Source organism: Lygodium microphyllum, chromosome 28 (assembly GCF_053477565.2).
Source record: "Lygodium microphyllum isolate KBCC chromosome 28, Lygodium_microphyllum_v1.1.10, whole genome shotgun sequence".
Taxonomy (NCBI): domain Eukaryota; kingdom Viridiplantae; phylum Streptophyta; class Polypodiopsida; order Schizaeales; family Lygodiaceae; genus Lygodium; species Lygodium microphyllum.
Window position 1 is genome coordinate 110474576 of NC_141162.1, and position 19385 is coordinate 110493960.

At 39.6% G+C, this 19385-nt stretch overlaps 1 protein-coding gene across 2 annotated transcripts in view; it reads left to right on the forward strand.

The window, feature by feature from the left end:
* Positions 1-18680, forward strand: part of HY2 (phytochromobilin:ferredoxin oxidoreductase, chloroplast / phytochromobilin synthase (HY2)) — a 78441-nt gene extending 59761 nt beyond the window's left edge. The window contains exons 3-8 of one of the 2 annotated variants that reach the window (XM_087670191.1): positions 2190-2284; positions 3065-3158; positions 16265-16396; positions 16518-16622; positions 16773-16823; positions 18357-18680. In XM_087670191.1, coding sequence (XP_087526317.1) covers positions 2190-2284; positions 3065-3158; positions 16265-16396; positions 16518-16622; positions 16773-16823; positions 18357-18545 — 666 coding nt within the window. In that variant the 3' untranslated portion in view covers positions 18546-18680. The remainder of the gene's footprint in view (positions 1-2189; positions 2285-3064; positions 3159-16264; positions 16397-16517; positions 16623-16772; positions 16824-18356) is intronic. The other variant, XM_087670192.1, reaches the window with a different exon arrangement.
* The last annotated feature ends 705 nt before the right edge of the window (positions 18681-19385 follow it).

Consider the following 19385-nt stretch of genomic DNA (forward strand, 5'->3'; position numbering starts at 1 on the left):
AGAGACGGGAATAGCTATTGCGCAATGTCTTTATCCTATTATCCAATATATTGTGAGACAGCGGAAGTTTGTTGGGTAGTTCGAATGGAAAGACATCAATGTGCTTGTGTAGAATGGGATCCAAATATTTACTCACGTTTGAATTCACATCAACATTATTATTTAAGAAAATTCAATTACATTTTGAGAGGATAAACAACCCTCAATCACATAGTAACAAGCTTTAAGTTCAAAATATAGCATATGAGTTTTATAGTCAATGTACAATAAGGAATAGCTATAAAAAAACCATGGCATGCCAAGATTGACATTGACACGGTCAAGGCTCTTATTGGGAAGTTGTGAGACTCGTAGTACTGTTGGATTGAAAGATCCAAACTTAGCATTATTTGATCCTAGCGAACGAGAGTAGGGCCCTCCACATAACGAATACGATAAGCTTAGTCAGCCAGTATCTTGCGGAGCTGCAATTTTTGCACCAATCAAGAAAAAGGGAAATTGTAAGTAGAGCCATTATCGAACAAACATGTAACTTCTTGGCCATGAATATAACATATGACCTTTAAAAGGTCACGTGGGCCAAACACGGTTTTATTCATGGAGCAACCATTACAACTACTTGTATTAACAAAACAATTTTCTGACAAAAATTCATAAGAAATACGTGGGAGATTGTGCCTCGATTTGTTGGAATTGGGGAAATTTTAGTTGAACGAATTTGGAGGGGTTTCGAATTTTGGGTTTGGTCTCCTGATTTTTAGAGATTTGGCCTTTCATTGTTATACTCTTGGATTTTTGGAATAAATCTTAAAGAAATACCACAAGGAGCACCATGCTTTGAGGCCAATCGGTGTTGGGGATTGTCTCTTTTGTTTGGTGAAGTGCAGAATTTTATTTATTGGTGTAAAATTTGTTTGCAGTAGTATTTCGTAAATCAAGGGTTTACTACCCTTCTTTGAATGGAAGGCTAGTGATAGAGGCAATAGTTGGTGGAGAAGAAAGACGATGGAGAAGATGATGAAAGATGAGGAGGATAGGAATGATGATAGAGTGATGGGATTTTGCACAACATGTCCTTTTATACAAGGATTTTGAGCATTTGTCATACCACAAAATAAAATACATTTTTATTTAAATAATTCTTTTTGGGGCTGTTTTGTGGAGTTAAATTAGGCCAAAATGCATTGCAATTTATTTAACATAATGTCTTGAATTTTATTCCCTCAACACCGGAGTGGAAGGGCTAGGATCATAATCTCCTAGAAGCTCGCTATCTAACAGAGAGGGGATAGTCAAAAGAAGATGAACATGGTCAAGATGAGGTAGAAACAGTACATCCTCGGACATGGTTCTAGTGTGCACATTCATTGCATGATCACCTCTCTTGGGCTCTTGGCCCTTGGCCAATGCATCCATACTTTGGGATGGTGTGGGCTGGGGGTATGGGATACAAGCTCTTGTTGACATGGTCATGATTTGGGGTGCTGCTAGCTCCTAAGCTTAGGAGAGAGCCCGTTTGGCTCTATGGTTGGGAGGTGACTCTAGTGTCTAGTTCCTATTTGTTCATGGATATAGCTTGTGTCGTATCTCATGTGCAGGTTGGATCCTAGGTGGATGTTCCAAGAAAGATCCCATGCTAGCTCTTTAGGCCAAAACACTAATGAAAATGAGAACCAAAAGTACGATTGCAGGCAGCCTACTGTGTAAGTAGAAGAAGCACAACTGGGCGACTTGCATGCAGTAAAATCTGGCTGACCTAAAATGTTGAAAATGCCCACATAAATAAATTGCAAAAAGGGTCCAAGCTAAGGACCACATAATTTTTAAATGGAGCTAGGTGGATTCCAATCTCGAACATCAGTGCATCAGGGAACATGTTTGTGTTGGAGGTTTGTACTCTTAAAGGCTCCTGCCTCTACAACATAGGTTTCTTTACTGACAACCTCCCATCTTGGAAGAGACTAGAGGATCATATGACTGATCGTCTTTGGTAGTTCTGCACATAATGAGGCACTCTACAGTTCCGAACCTCTCAGCTGTTTTTCTTTGGTGTGTTGCTGTCAGAAAGCCTAAAATATCAGACCACCAATATTAGGTGCTTGCGAATATAAACTTGTCTCCTAATCTGTGTTGTTGGTTGTGGTATCACCTCAATATTTTGATGGTTTTTACATTTTGGTTTATTGCAGGTCCTAAACATGGCCATATTCCCAAGACCAGAACTTGACTTGCCAATCTTTTGTGCTGACTTTTTTTCTACCAGCACCAAGCATATCATTCTATTGTGAGCGAGTCTTCATGTGCTCTAATACTACCCTACAGTAAACTGATGTTATGCATTGCACCAACCCCAACTATGTTCCAAAGTATTTTTGCTCTAATGATATATGTGTGAACATGTCTCTAATATTCAAAATGACCCTAAAATTGTGTGAAGAGGCGTGATAAAAGTTTTGCAATCACATGAATAATAGTGCTAGAATTCATTGGAGCACTGAAACACAGTTGTGTTGACATGCATAATTCTAGCCATAGAACTGGCAAAGAGATTGCTATTGAAAAGTGGTGCAGTGTGTAGCCTAGTTTCAGGGATTACTTCATAAAACCACCAGGGTCATGCAACATGCTTGAGCATTTGGCAATCTCAGTGAAGAGAAATGGTGAGTGATTGGGAAACCAAATAAAAATAGCAAGAGACCACAAATTCCTGTATTAATGGTAAAAGTGTCTTACAACACAAATCAAATTATCCTGTAAGAAGGTGTCAGAACAATGAAATGAGGGCATGTTTGTTGATTTTAATATATCGAGTGCTAGTCAAATACGTATTAAGTTGACTGGTGATTTGGATATATTAACAGTAATATACTGAGTGCTAGTCATAATGTTTATTAAGGTGGATGATGATTTGGACTGAGCAATTTAGCAAACAACAGCTTAAAATTGATCAATGATTGAGGCTTTCAGCTAAGTGCATTGTCAACATTGGCTAAGCTACTATATGTAATATGGGGATGATTGTGGTGATGATCAGCTGCAGTTCTTTGACGTGCTGACTTTTCAGGGATCTTAACCCTCTGTATGATGTGGAAAAGAACAAAGATTACAAGACAAAATATTACTCTAAGCTGATGCCTTTAGTCAACAAATATGTACAGGTGAGACATGCAACCAATTTCTGCTTTATTACTTCTGGTTTCATATCGTGTTTTTTAAATTTATTATTATTATTTTTTTTTTTTGGGGGGGGGGGGGGGTTTGGGGCAGTCTAACTGGAAGGATAAGTAAGAGTTATGGTTTGCAATGTATGATGATACAAGGGTGTCACATCCTTTATCGTCATTAATAATACCATCGTTAATAACACAGATGGATGGTCATTTCAAGAGAGAGAAGGGAGGTTGTACGAACAGTTCAAGACTGAGTCTTTTTATTTGATAGAAGCCAATAAAATCCAATGCCATCAGGCTTAAATAGCTCTCACACATGAGTTAAAGTAGAGATTTTTGACGTTGAACACCTTGCTATTGCAACAAACACCTTGGAGCATAGTCAGGCTTGTCTAAGAGCTTAGCTAAAGTAGCTAAAGTTTATCCAGCTTCAAAACATACAATAGGTTCCTGAAAAGGCTGGAATAAAGTAAGTGTTTTGCCACATACTCAATGATATATGTTGAGCATGGCTCAAAGGCTAAACCAAGCCACTCAAAGGCTTGTGAATGAGCATGGGGCAAAGACTTTACAAAAACTCAAAGCCTAGAAAGTTTTGCTTCTTTGAGCTGAAGTTGCATGCACCAACATCCCATTGTATCCTATGGGCATGATATAGGCACTTGACTGCATGGACAACTCACATCTTTGGCTTTGAGAAGATATTTCCTTCTTAAAATAAAAAGAAAACAGTGGCGAGGGCCTTCTACCAAGACTTTTTGGCTAGGACTGACAAACATCTACTGCTACATATTTTTTTAGCTTGAATTGATCATCTATACTTTGAGAGTGCGTAGTTGGAGGAGTAAGTGAGGAATTCATGAAAAAATGTCAGGAAATAACTCTTTTGGTCATTTTGGTCATGGTTGTCCTGGACATACTTTTTGTTTGCCTTCAATGGCATTTTTCAAGGCTCCCAAGCTATATAAGCACACAGTGTGCCTGCTTTGTCTAGATATTGTCATGGCACTGAGGTATGGTACAGCACCATCATTAATCTCCCGTGTGCTTCCTCACCATTCATTCACATGTAAAAAGTCTTCCTAGTGTGTAGAGCCTTTGGCAATGCGCGTTTCCCTATCTATAACCATTGTACGTTGATATGACAGATTTTGTAGAGAAGCATGTGCTTGCAGATGAACCAGAGACACTTGGAAATTAATCGAGGCTTGGCTTGAGGAGAATGCCCAGTTATTGGAAGTTGGCAAGCATGTAGTCAAAAGGACAAGTGGTCATGATGAGCTAATCAAATCAGTGTTCTTGAATGGGCAGCTTTACTGGTCATAGTTTAGCTACTCTATATAAGGGGAACATTGGCTCAAGGTAAGGTTTGTTTTGTAGGGAAGCTTGGGCTGGGAGACAAAAACAAACCATATCCAGTTATGAGTGTTGTCTGTAGAGTTTTCTCTCTAGAAAAGGGCTCTGAGAGGTGGTTTCTGGGTAATGATACTAACCTGCATTCCTCTCATATGGTGTGTTCCACTCCTCTTGTTCGTTGTGTGTTCTTTCTTTTAGTTGTGATTCGTTTTAGGACGGATAAGAGGTTCTTGAAGTATATTAGAACCGCCTACAGCATGAAGACATTTTTGAAATTTCAACAACATCATTATTTTATTCTCCAAATCTTGTAGCCTAGGATTTTGTTGTGAGAATTTTCTTTTTCATATCAAATTGTGAGGAAATAACAGAGAAAATCTAGCACAGTGAATATCCCTGCCGTGCACCAAGACTAAGCAAATAAAAGCATACCAAATACCTCTATGTGCACTGTTTCTGGCTGTTGATTCACATAGAATTTGTTGAGGACAGAGCTGGAGAAAAGCAGTGCAGAGAAAGACTTGAAATCGGCTAAGGGCAAGCAATGTGCTTGTAAAATGTATTATGTGACAGCTATCTAGCTTTCTGGGCTAGTTGAACACTGCTCAGGAAAACCTTAGTGATATGAGGGTTCTTTGGATTTGTTTGGTTTGGACATATTTGTTGTCAGGCCATGCAAAAGGCCATCTGGTAGAGGGCTTACTAAATATTATGGCATGTCCTTTGGCTCCTTACTTGAGTTGCCTTCGAAACAACATATTGATCTTTCTCGTCAGAAGGATATCTATAGAGATACTCCTAACTCTTCATCTTGTTCATAGGATCTGTATGGCCCCATAACACTTTGTTCATTGTCGATAATTTCTTCATGTGCACTTGGGCCTATTCCTTGCAGCCCAATGATGTGACTTTGAGACTCCTTAAGAGTGAATGACATTGGTGGAGAGATAGGCTATCCATTGTCTTTGGACAATGAGAGCTGATCTTGATGGTGAGTTGATTTCTTCTGTGTTTGATGATTTTTGTGCTTTCCATGGCATATAGAGGAAGTCAGCCCATAATTAGCATGCTGCAAAGAATGGTGTTTGTTATGCCCTTAGACATCTGGATGGGCACTAGTAGCATTGGCTGCAATGGTCATAAAGTGACCTAGTGTGAATGCACTAGGGACACTTTAGGCTTAGGATAGTGGAATCCTATTTATAGGACTCAAGGCCCATTGTGCATATCATTGTGTGATCACCACACTTGGACATCAGGCTTGTCGGCCAATGTGCCCTATAGTGGAACGGTATGGGCTGGTGATATGGGATGCCAACTCTTGGTACGTATTTGTAATGTGGTACACTGCAGCCCTAGGATTGTTGATGAGCCTATTTAGCTCTAGGGTTGGAAGGGGAGTCTAATGTGCATTTCCTTTATATTCTATGTCATGGATATGGCTTGTCTTACATTTCTTGTGTAAGTTGGATCCTAGGGTGATATTTCAGGTGTTGTCGAGTGATAGAACATTACCATTATGGGGATGGTTCAAACTGTACTGGAACAAGAGGATTTGTGCCACACTTTTTGGGTAGAGGTCATAGCTAGCGCGGGTCATTTTCCACTAACCATCTCCTAATGTGGTAGTTCATGTATAATTCCTTATGTGATTTGTTGCTGAGTACTCCTATTAGGTGCACATTTCAGAGCCTTGCTTAGAAGTCCAAACTTTTGGTTATTAGGTAACCAAGGATCACATGCTCTATGATTAGGTGAAATGTGAGATCATTGTCAATAGGGTGTATTTCCTAAGTGATGTCTCTTCTTCAGATGTGTCTTCTTCTAGTGCTACCTCATTGATTGGTGCTTTTGCAAAGCACCTTTTTCACTCTCAGAGGATTTAGAAGCAACTCGGGATATTATGCTGGTTGACTTATTGTGAACTATCGACTTATGAGCTGCAATATGGAGGATAGAGAGTCTAGTTCTATCCAAGAGAAACTTGCACATGATATTTAGAAGGTCCTATGTAGGAGAAGATTAATTTCATTAAGAGGAATCATGTCATGAGGAGATGTATTTTTGAAATCTCACTTAACATGTGAATTAAATTTTAATCACATGGTTAAGTAAATGTTGCGCATGTGAAGTGTAACTGGGATTAGAGTAAATTTGCGAGCTTGAAAACCACGGGATAGCAAAGGCAAAAGTTGCTATAAGTTATATTATATAGGTACTTGGTGGTATCTGGTGCTAGTTGTTGCTGACCTAGGTCATTCATTCGTTTGGCCATAAGTGTCACTTGGTGACACTAGAGAAGTGGCGTTTAATGTATCCTAACGCCAATTTGATGGTCAAAGATTACGCAAAGACACTTGAGAATGGAAGTTGCCTAGCCAATTTAATTATTGGCCAATCAAATTATTTTTAGGGCAGTGAAATAATTGTTAGATTAATTTTCAATATTTAAAGACCGAAAATTAATTTCTAATTATGGATAATGCTGGAAAACCCATTTCGAAAGGTTGCCACTTGTTAAAAATGCCCATGCAAGATTGAAAAACGTCATAGGGGTTGGAGAGAGGCATCTTAGTGTATTTAGCCTGCAAGAGAGAGGGAGAAGATGTTGCTGGTCTGATTTGCAGCCATTCGAGGACCTTTTGAGGCAAGTAGAGGCAGGAGAAGGTGATAGCATTTACAGGTTGTTGAGACAGGGCAACAACAGTAAATGATTAATTTTCTTCAATTCTTTACAAAGAAAGTGTGAAAATTTTCTCTCCTCAGCATTCTCTCTTATCTCCCAGCCTTTCTATAGCCTTGCTCCGAAGATTACAGCATCAAAATCACTAGAGACTAGAAATTTCAGATTTCTGTGTTGTAAACCCTAATCTGCAAAAATTACGGTTTAGCAGCAGCCTCAGGAAGCATGCCGGAAATTGGAAGCTCCAAGACTTGGATTCAACAGGGCTGAAGCTGTTTTTAGTCAAATTTAAGTGGAGGGAACAAAAATGAATGAATTTGGGGCATTTTTCATCTCCATCAAAGCGGGTGAAGGCCGATTGATTGCCCAAATGAATCAAGTGGCAAATCAGATTGAAGACTTGCTGGTCATTTTGGAGAGTAAGGGGAGAAAAACCGAAAAGGATTGGGAGAGTCCCATTGTACATCACCTTCTTTTTCAATTGAGTGAAATAAATAGCGAAAGGGGCACCAGTTTTGGGGCCAACAAGATGTCCATTATCCAAGACAGTAAGTTAATTTGTATTTCTCAGTTTTGTAATAAATGTTATTGTTGTAACTAAGTTGTAACTAGGGAATTACCACCCATCCACGGAAGGAAGGTTGGTTTCATGGTTCCATCGTTGGGATTACCACTCAATCCCTTGATTTGGTGGGCCCGAGGCACTTGATTGCAAGCCAAAGCTTTGTGCTAGTGTTGATTTTTACTCTTATCTAAGAAATGACAGCAATATGTCTTCATATAGTGAGATGGACTTGAGCAGTGATGATGCCTCTCAGTATGAACATTCACATGGGAATGAAGGAAATGCAATGCTTGACCTTGGACAAGGCTCAGACCATGGACAGCAAGCTGAAAATGTTGATGTTGGGCAAGATGCACAGCTCTTAGGGCATAAGGAGGCTAATGACCAACAAAGTGAACTTTGCTTATGTTTATGATCAGCTTTGCAATGGCTAAAGGCATGGATACTTTGTGCTAAGAGATGGATTTCTAATGATGCACAGACGACTATATGTTACAAAGCAATTAAGGCCTAGAGTTATCACTGAAAGTCATGCTGCTTCGTACTAGGACACAGAGGTATTGATGCCACGGTCAAGGCAGTGGAGCATTTTTTTTATTGGCTAACTTTGAGGCATGATGTAGAACATTTCGTTAAGACATGCATTGTATGCCGGAAGGTAAAGATGATAGGCAAAAGATGCCAGGTTTGTTGCAGCCCTTGCCTATTCCAGATAGGCCTTGGCAGAGCATTGCAATGGACTTTATTTTTGAGCTTTCTAAGATACCTACAAGGAATGATAGGATATGGACTATCATTTGTAAGTTTAGCAAACAAGCCCATTTTATTCCGATGAGGAAGAAAATAAAGGTTGATTATATGACATGATTGTTTTTGCAGCACATCTTTAAGTATCATGTTATGCCAGAGTCGATGATTAGTAATTGAGATCCCCAGATGACCATTTTATTTTGGAAGGGGTTGTTTGAGAATATGGATACCACGCTGAAATTCTCATCATCCTTCCATCCCCAGATAGATGGTCAGTTTGAGGAAGCAAATTTTAGAGTGTTAGATCTTTTGAGCTACTATGTTTCAGACCACAAGAGACAGTGAGAGTAGTATTTGCCCTTGTTGAGTTTGCTTTCAACAACACAATGTATAGTTCTACGGACAAAGCTCCATTTGAGGTGGTTGAGGGTGGCAAGAAGGTATCGCCTATTATGCAAACTAAGGATAAGATCTTTGAGGCTAATCGTTATGTGGAAAACTTGGATGTAGCCTATGGAAAGATAAAATATGTACTTCAGAGATCGCAGAAAAAGCAAAAGAGAGTAGTTGATCACCACAGACGTGCTTTGCAGTTTGTAGAGGGTGATTATGTATTGTTGTGTTTTGAAAAGGCAAGGCTGAAAAAGATGAAAGAAAGAGAAAGATTGTATCCGAAGTTGTGTATGAGATTATATGGGCCCTTACAAGTATGGGCAAAGATCATCGATGTGGCATATCAGCTGAAATTACCTCCGTATTGGCAGATATAGAATGCCTTTCATGCTAGTTTGTTGAGGTTGTTGGAAATAAAGGCTCATCGTGCCTTTTACGGTGCACTTTTGACCAAGAGAATTGGAGCTTTTCCCGGATTTGGGGACTTCAGCATAGGATGAGACAATCTGACTTAGAAATTACACATTTGGTGCACATTTGCTCGAGAAACTTTGGGGCTTTTCACATTTTAGTGGAATTTCTTCAATTTCACTAAAATTTGTGCACTCTGGACCCAAGAAAATTGGGGCTTTTGCAAAATCCCTTGAATTTCTACAACTGTTTGGCATATGCACTTGGGTACATGTATTGATGTAATCTAGATGGATTTCCTTCTGAAAGTTTGGGGCTTTTGATGAAAATTGTGAAATTTGTGCTTGGAATGCTTTTGGAGTAGAAATATGCACTTAACTTGAAAGTTAGGATACTTTAAGGACACCTTTGATTAACTTGAATGCTCAGCTGTTATATTCTGATGTGGAGAGTTCTTTGCTGATGGAAGAACTCAATAGGTAAAATAATTCAGCAAACAAGTCTTCTAATGCATTGCACACTAGAGGTAGATTTTAGCAAAAGAACAGCTTTGAAAATAGAGCATGTAGCAAGTCTCGTGGTAGAAATGTGGAGTGCCATCATTGTGGCAAAGAAGGGCACTACAAATGGGACTGTTTTCAATTGAAGAAAGAGAAAGGCAAAAATAAAAACACTGAAGACAACAAGGCTGAGAAAAAGGACAGCCAGTTTGCAAAGAAGAGCGGTGTGAAAATAGAAGAGGTCAATGTAGCCAATCATGAGAATGACGACGACAGTGATGTACTTCTTACTTCTTCTTTGAGTACACATGCATTGATTGCAGATTTTGAGGATGACATGCACACTTGGATACTTAATTCAGGTACATCCTTTCATGTCATACCATATCATGAGTCGTTTTTTGACTACAATGGTGGTGCACGTGGTGTTGTCCACTTGGGATAACTATGCATGTAAAATTGCAGTCATTGGTAGTGTGAAATTGGAATTTCAGCATGGCTTCATGTTTGTTTTGCATAATGTGAGACATGTACCTCAGCTCAAGAAGAGCTTAATAAGCATAGGGCAGCTAGATGATGAATGCTATCACACCACCTCTGGGGATAGCAAATGGAAAATTTGTAAGGGCTTTGGCATTGTTGCCAAGGGCTCCAAAAGGGATATTTTTTATCCTTTGCATATATCTAGTGTGCGTGATCATGTAGTTGCCATAATTGAGTAGACAAGTGTGATCATTGTATTTATGGTAAACATGCTCAAACATCACTTAAGACATCTCTTTCTCTAAAGTCTTCATCCTTAGAGTTGGTACATTCAGATGTATGTCAAATGCCAGGGTTATCTCTAGGGGGAAATAGTATTTCATTACCTTTGTTGATGATGCCACACGCAAAGTATGGGTTTATCCAATCCGTCACAAAGACGAGGCCTTGGATAAATTTACAAAATTCTAGGTACTTGCTGAAAATTAGACCAACAAGACATTAAAGTGTCTTTGCTCTGACAATGGTGGGGCGTATGTGTCCAAAGCCTTTTAGGACTTTTGTGATAGTAAAGGGATTAAAAGGAAACTCACCGCTCTTCATAATCCACCTCAAAATGGTATTGCAGAGCGTATGAACAGGACCATTTAAGACAAGGTTTGTATAATGTTGTCACATGTTGCTTTATATTATGGATTTTGGGAAGAGGCTGTTATGATAGCCGTACACTTGATTAATCGATCACCAAGCAGGTCTTTGGGGGGAGGGGGGAGTCCCTCAAGAAGCGTGGTCGGGCAAGCCACTTGTTTGGCTGCGAGGCATTTGTGCACAGTTGTAAGGAAGAACGTAGCAAACTTGAGCCAAAGTCCTGTAAATGCATTTTTCTAGGATATGGTGATGAAGGTGAGATGGGGTACGATTATGGGATCCTGAGAAAAGAAAAGTAGTACGCAGCAATGATGTTATCTTCCAAGAAGATCTCATGCACAAACAACCCAAAAAGACAGAGGAGGTCAGAAGGGTTGTATTCCGAGAATCTGTATTGAGGACAGCAAAGAATGCCCGTTAGATAGCAGCAAATACCTGCTGTAAATGTCCTTGAAAATGTAGGGAATGATGCTGAAAATGATCAGCAAGATCTTGCCCATGATATACCACAAATTCAGCAAGATTAGATGCCTTTGGAACAACCAGAACTAGCTGTACAACATGCTGACCCTGCAGAACAAAGCTGAATAGTTATCAAATCTTGACCATTGGGTCCGTAGGTCGACCATAGTGTAAAGACAGCCAAATATGTTCATTTTTGGTATTAACTATGTGGCTGATTATGTCATGTTGATAGGTTGTGGTGAGCCATCATGCTTTTAGGAAGCAATGGACACAAAAGATAGCAAGAAATGGCATAAGACAATTTTGTCAGAGATGAAATCTCTCATGAAAAATGGCACTTGGGATTTGGTGCATTTGCCTAAAGGGTAGAAAGTGCTACCATGCAAATGGGTTTACAAAATGAAAGTCACTTCTGGTTCTCTACCAAAGTACAAGGTACACCTGGTTGCAAAAGGGTACAAGCAAGAACATGGAATTGATTTTGATGAAATATTTTCTCCTGCAGTCAAAATGACTTTTTGCGAACCATCTTGGGCTTGGTTGCATCTGAAGATATAGAGTTCATACAGATGGATGTAAAAAACTGTTTTTTTACATGGTGATCTGCATGAGGAGATCTATATGTAGCAGCCTGAGGGTTTTGCTGCAGAGGGGAAAGAGCACATGGTATGTAAACTCAACAAGAGTTTGTATGGGTTGAAGTAGGCACCACGAGAATGGTATCATAAATTTGATATATTTATGCAATCTCAGGGATTTCATCGCTCTGAAGTTAATCACTGCTTATACACCAATAAGGTAGCAGATAGCAGCCTTATTCTCTTGGTTTTGTATGTGGATAAGATACTGATTGTAGGCCGGGATGTTCATGCTATGGACTCCTTGAAGCAAAGTTCACACAATAGCTTTGATATGAAGGATCTTGGTGAGACCGATCACATTCTTGGCCTGCGTATACTCAGAGAGATTGAAGGGTCTTCTTTATCTATCGCAACAAGGGTCTTCTTTATCTATCACAACATGAGTACGTCACTAAGGTTTTGTAGCGTTTCAATATGGAGGGGGGGAAAGCCAATGGTGTACCATTGGTTCCATATGTGAAACTTAGTGTAGATGATAGCCCTACATTTGATGATGGAAAGGCTAAAATGACCAAGATACCTTATGCTTTAGTTATTGGTAGCTTAATGTATACTATGGTTGCTACACATCCTGACATTGCATTGGCAGCGGGAGTGGTTAGCAAATACATGGTATATCTTGGCAAAAAGCATTGGGAAGTAGTGAAGGGTACCATGAGATATCTTAAGGGCATAAAGGATTTGTGTATTTGCTTTGGTAAGCAGAAATCATCTGTTGTTGGCTTCACAGATATAGACTATGCTGGTCATCTCGACTGTTGGAAGTCTACTTTAGGATATATGTCCACGTTCACACATGGAGCAGTCTCTTGGATATCCAGGCTACAAAAGTGTGTTGCATTGTCTACTACGGAGGCAAAATATGTGGCCTCCATTGAGGCATGCAAAGAGGCTTTATGGCTTTAATGTTTGGTAAGAGAGCTTGGTATTATAGAGGTTTCTATTCTCCATTGTGACAGTTAGAGTGCTATCATGCGAGCATGGAATCCTGTCTTTCGAGCAAAGACAAAGTAGATACATGTGAAATATCATTTTATCAGGTATGTACTTGACAATAAGAGCATTGAGCTTGTCAAGGTACATACAGATGATAATCTTACAGATCTTCACATGAAGGGTCTTCCAGCAAAGCGGTTTGCTCATTGGCGCCAAATGATGGGGATTGGATAGTGTATGTGTGTTTTAGCTTTGTACATACATAGACTTAGTTGATTCTTTTCTCTACCTTCAGGCATGTTGCCTTTAGGTGGGAAGATTGTTGGGAATAAAGGCTCATCATGCCTTTTACGGTGTTCGGATGTGAACGCACCCTTACACTAGTGTACTTTATATATTATCTAAACCTAAAGTGGTACAACTTGTCATTGTACCAAATACTGATTGTGTCATGCACTCACTCCTTCAACTCACTCTTATTTCTGCACTCAGTTTGCATAGTACTCTGTCTCGAACGTAGCTAGGCTAATAGAAGCCTTTTCATGGTGATGTGCTAGAGGATACGTTTGCTGAAATTCAGCCTGAGGTTGAGGAGCTAGATGAGTTATTGGTACCCGAGCAGATTTTGGCACACAAGGAGAGAAAGGTCAAAAGTAAAGTTTCTAGGAGATACTTGGTGAAATTTCAAAATTATTCCCCAATCGATACCAAATGGATGGAAGAGAATGACTTTGTAGACCATCCTTAGTTGTTGCAGCTTTACCTAGATGCCTTTTAGTTGGAGCCGACTTTAGTTCGGGCTCCGTTAGGTTCCGTAGAGCAAGGGTCCAGAGTATTGCCTGATGCTCAAGGGGGAGGTAGCACTTCCACTCCTCCAATTATGGACAACTGTTGGATATATTCAGCATGCATCCAAAAAGTGTTAGACACTAGGTCTCTAGGGCATCCCTAGAAAGAGGATGAGGTAGAACTGTTCATACATCAGTGTGTCGTAAACTTTGTTGGGGATAATGGCTTATTTAAAAAGCTCTTTGTATATGAACCCTTGCTAGCATCTTATACTTTTGAGTTTTCTCAGGCTTGGTCAATGACAAGGCTGCCTGTATGTAGGTAGCCCCTTGTACCCTCTTCTGATTAGCAAATGCTTTACCTGTTCATGTGTTAAAACTTTGTTGAGGATAATGACTTATTTCAAGAGCCCTTAGTATATGAACCCTCGCTAGCATCTTATACTTTTTTTCTCAGGTTCAGTCAATGACATATGATGCTGCCTATATGTAGGTAGCCTCTTGTACCCTATTTTGACTTTAGTCAATGTATGTACCTCTTTTGGTTATTTTGTGCTCTTCTGCATGATTCTGTGAGTACGCCTCTCATTTTTCTTATGATATAATGGTTCAGTTCTACTAAGTGTCCTTCATGACTGAGAGGCTGATGCATGAACTCAAGGCCGTTGTGCATGTGGTGGCTGCTCTTTTTCGTGGCAAGGTCATCTGTTGGTGAGTTGCTGCTGAGTTTTTCTCTGGCAGGTTAGGTGAGCTGTATGGTGACTTGGATGAGCTAAATCTTGCTGTGTTATGACATGGAGACTTGCTTCTGTCTATTGTCGACCAACAGGCATTTTGGAGCTGTTGATGGCTGCTGGTGCCTGCCATTTTCATCCATGTACATGGCTGTCTGCTGCTTCAAATATCGGAGACCTGCTGCACTGGGGAGTTCCGTAGTTTGTTTATACACCTGGGCCATAGAGGACCTGGAGGCTGCCGGCATCATTTTTTGAGTTTCTGATGTATTGTAGAGCTCAGGTGTTGTTCTTGCTTTTACTTGCTGTTGGCTCACTTAAGAAGCCATTGTGTTCTGGCAAGGTCCTTTGCGCTTTAGGAAAAGTAGCTTAAGAAGCCATTGTGTTCTGGCAAGATCCTTTGGGCTTTATAAAAAGTAGCTGAGGAACCTTGAGGGAACTGTTTTATGCATTTCCTTAGTCTACTGGTCATGAATTTCCCATTCCCCTTCTCTGCAGAAATAATCTGAAGAGTTGAGGACAAGGTGGAAGAACTAGGAGGAAATAATTAATTTGCTATTTGGATTAAACTAACATGTCTTTGTCAAGTCCGTGTGTTGTTTTATTACAAGTTTGGATAATAGTTCAAACATGTATTTGGATTTCTCTCTTCTTGATTCATTTGAGTTGTTATCCCTTGCCCTTTCTGTCTCCTTTTGCTTGTTTTTGTACTGGAGCACATGTTTCATCTCCCGTCCTTGTTCCCAAGGCTTCTATGGCTTTGGTAGTGGTTCATAGTTCAATTGCATTGGATGTTGAGGCCATAGTATTGGAAGTGTCATGGGTTCAAGGCATTCTTTTTTTTTTTGGGGGGGGTGTATGTGTGCGCTTACATCATCACAAGACCATGCGCTTAGTAGCCAAGTCAATGTAAAGCATAAACAAGAGCAATGAGGACAATGTAAAGCAATTCAATAGTGATAATGACTGCACAAGAGTTAAAAGCAAAGCACAATGCCAAGTGGGGTGCCTTTATATAGGCTACAAATGTATGGGACTTGAGAGAGTCGGCACGTACAAGAACTAAGACAATTCACTATGGCCTCCCTAGCAGTGTTAGGATTTGGCATGTACTTAAGATTTTCATTGATATTCTTCATCTCTCAAGCTTGCTCATTCTATAAGCATGGCAAAACTTTATATGTCCATTGACATTTCATTTTTACTAGTCTTTAAATATTTTTATATTGTAATATATGCTAGCAAGCAAGGTGCTCTTTACAGGATCTTCTTCGCACTATATTTAACTCAGGGGAGGTGTCATTAAGGGAGTTTTCTTTTCTCTGGAAAAGACGAGGGAGTGACTTGCTGCAACATACCTTTGACCTATATCCTCAATCGGTGGATCCAGTTGGTACACAGCTTGGATTTGGACCTCAATCAACTTGAGGTACAACCACCTAAACATCCAACACCAACAAAGACTCACAAGCTATGTGTTGCATAGAGCTTCTTGATCTTTACTTTTCTCCAACTATGTTGCATCTAACAGTTGATATATTGAATCGAGGTTCAAGCTGCACAAGTTTACTAGTTTGAATAATCATCACCACAATTGATGAATGAACTTTTATAACACGAGGGTAACATATCATACCACATTACTAAGGGTTTTATGAACTTAGATTTCATTGTTGTTTATTGGTTCAATGCATGGCTTCCTTAGTTTTCATTGACAATATAAATATATTTGTCATTTCAGGTGCTTCCTTGGGGCCAAAAGCTGACCACAGAATCCCTTCAGTTTTTTTCTCCAATTGTCATTTGGACAAAACTTGAATCCAGGCTGGAGGTACAAGAAAATGTTTTTTCTGCATTCAAGGAGTACTTGCAGGTGACCAATGATTCAATTAGGACAGTTTTTTGAATGGTAGTACATTTCGAGCTCTTTGCGTCTACAAATTGTTCCAGACCTCTGTGGTTCAAGTATGTTTTTGTTTTTGTTTTGTTTGAAGGTATGGTTGAATCTACATGATTTGGAAGCACCAACAGCATATCCTACACAAGTTTTAGACAACCAATGGGCCCAACACCGTTATCTATCATGGCGTGCAACAAAGGTGAGTGTGTAGGTGCAGTCCAAATGTTCTTTTCATGTTCTCTCAATCTATTAAGCCCTTTTCTTTAAAAAAAACCAATGAATAATTTATACAACCATCTTAACATCTTCCAGTCAAGTATTACTGAATCCCTCCAAAAATTAACTGCAGGATCCTGGTCGTCCGCTTATGCACCGACTATTTGGAAGAGAGTTGTCTGAGGTAAGAGAGCCACTGTCAATATCCAAGTATATGTAAAAAATTAAGGGTTACTGAGAGATGCTGGATGAAATGATCTCACTGAAGTGCTATTGTCTCTAAGTGTGAAATAAGTTGAAGAATCCTTTCGCTCGACTCGGAGGCCCTCGTGACGTTGGAATCACTATGCTGTCGGGATTCCACTTTAGCCATTTGCCAGCACCTCATCAGGGCTCTTAGAGTGCTTGTTGTATTGCAAAGGTTTATTCATGGTGATGAGAGAGAGCCTTAATCCATTCTGACTTCTCTATCTTTACCATAGAGTGTTTGTTCAGTTTGGAACCTGTTCACATGCTCCAACTGCTCCTTGTTTCATCTTGCCTTTCTTGTTGTTGTTATGACTATGCTTCCACAAGCGACATGCGGGCACCCTTTCTTCTTGCTTTCGTGATTGAATTCTTCAAGTTTCAAAATACTAGATCATAAACGGTCAAGGGTTGACTCTAAACAGGGCCCAAGGACTTGAGGTATTTGGGAATCATGACTGAGACACTAATTTAGATCCATGCCATACTACTAGCCATTGGATGCAGACTGTGCGTGACAGACCTGGACACCTTGCTTTTTGTGATATAATGCTTGATGAGGGACACCGTGATGATGCCCATCTTATATAATAAAGTAGCATTCACCTCTTTTGGATGTACCACTGGATTGTCATGGGTACTATTCCATCACTTATATGCATTTGGCCTTGTGGAGGTACCATGCCACTATGGTATTAGTGAGCTTCCATCTCGAGCTCATTTGCCACGATTTGAAGATCCAGTGTCTATATTAGGGTGATAGGGCCGTGAGAAAGTTTCCTGGATGATTGTTATATCACAAGTTTACCTTTGAGTCGTTGAAATGGCATCCTTAGGGCTCCATATGTCCTTTGCTCGAGGGTTCTTACCCTTGGTTCCTTGAATGGCATCTATATCTAGAGTAGGTCAGAAGGAAGCCCCTTGTGAGCCGACTATGAATGGTTCCTTGTGTGGTCATCAAACACTTCATGCTAGGGTCGACTATAAATGGTTCCTTGTGTGGGTCATCAAACACTTCGTGCTTAGGTCCCTGACGATTATCATGGCATTTCCCCCTGTTCTCCTTTTTGTTATCAGTGTTATCTATATACACATCCTCACATTGTACCATCAGCTCAGCGTGCAAGCATTTCCTTGCCATTTAGGTTCCAATTAGAGAGAGATCTAGTTCTATTTTGAGCATGGTTTCTGACTTTGTAGATCCTTAAAGTCTAGTTTATTAGAGTAATGGATTATAATTAAGTATGCAAACAGAATAACAAAGTCGGTGTATACGGGACACCATTCAGGTCCCTTGAAGAGTGTGCATTCAAAGTGTTCCGTTTAGATGCAAAATTTGAAGCCCTTTTAAAAGGCATCTCAAAGAAATGTAAGAGGTAGATTTACTACAGCATTATCATTGAAGTGATGTTTTCAACTGTAATAGTTCTGATGCGAATGCTTACCCATTTTTATCACTTTGTGATATCAGAGATATATAGATGAATTTTTATTCAATGGTGTTAAAAGCTTGGGTACAGAAGGCTTCTTGGACTACTTTCCAGAGTATAGATGTGCAGACGGGAGTATTAGGAAAGAGCGGAGTATAGTTGGAAAATCCTGCGATCAACGCCCATGGGACACACAAGGCAATTTTCTTAAGGACATTGGAAAAAACTAAGTTTGTTTGATTGATCAAAGTAGTTTTGTTATGTTGTGGTAGTCAAAACACACAAGTAGTTGGCCTAATCACACCACATATGTCAATATGATTGTTTGTATTGAAGATCTTACAATCTATTAGTTATTTGCGCTCTCTCTCTCTCTCTCTCTCTCACCCTAATAGGTAATGTATTAATCATGAAAAAAATACAGGATAGTTATGTGCTCTTTTTTTTTTTTTCGTGAAAATTGAATTAAGTAGTAAATATTTACATCAGACCATCAGGTCAGCAATCTCTTTGTATCTCTTATTTTTGGTTACATTAGACCATCAGGTCATCCAAGAAACTCTCTCTCTCTCTCTCTCTCTCTCTCTCTCTGGGAGGATATCGTGGAATGATTGGGCCCTTGCTACTTGGAAAGCTTAGCTATGGTACTTGCAGTTTGCTACATTCTCAATTTCAAACCCATGACATATTTTCCACCACATATACATTTCATACTTCATAGGTCATTTTAGCACCTTGTGGATGCTAAGCACTCCTACGAATGCACGTGTACAACATACATGTCTTATTGATCACAACAAATTTTCAATCTGTTCAACAAGAAAAAGTGAATGACAGTCGAAAGCATAAACATGTCACTTGTGAAGGATTTTATTGTAGCCCAAAATTGTTTGGCTCTTTAAAAGCAAAACAAGCTAACTCAATAATTTCTCTACTTGGGAAAGGTGGATAGCAAGATGTCATGTTGGTTTTTGGAGGTATGTGTCATGCCATTGTATCATGTGTAAAATAGTGGTGCATTCTTGGATTAATATCATTCCAATGAGTTAACAATTATTGACTATTGTAGC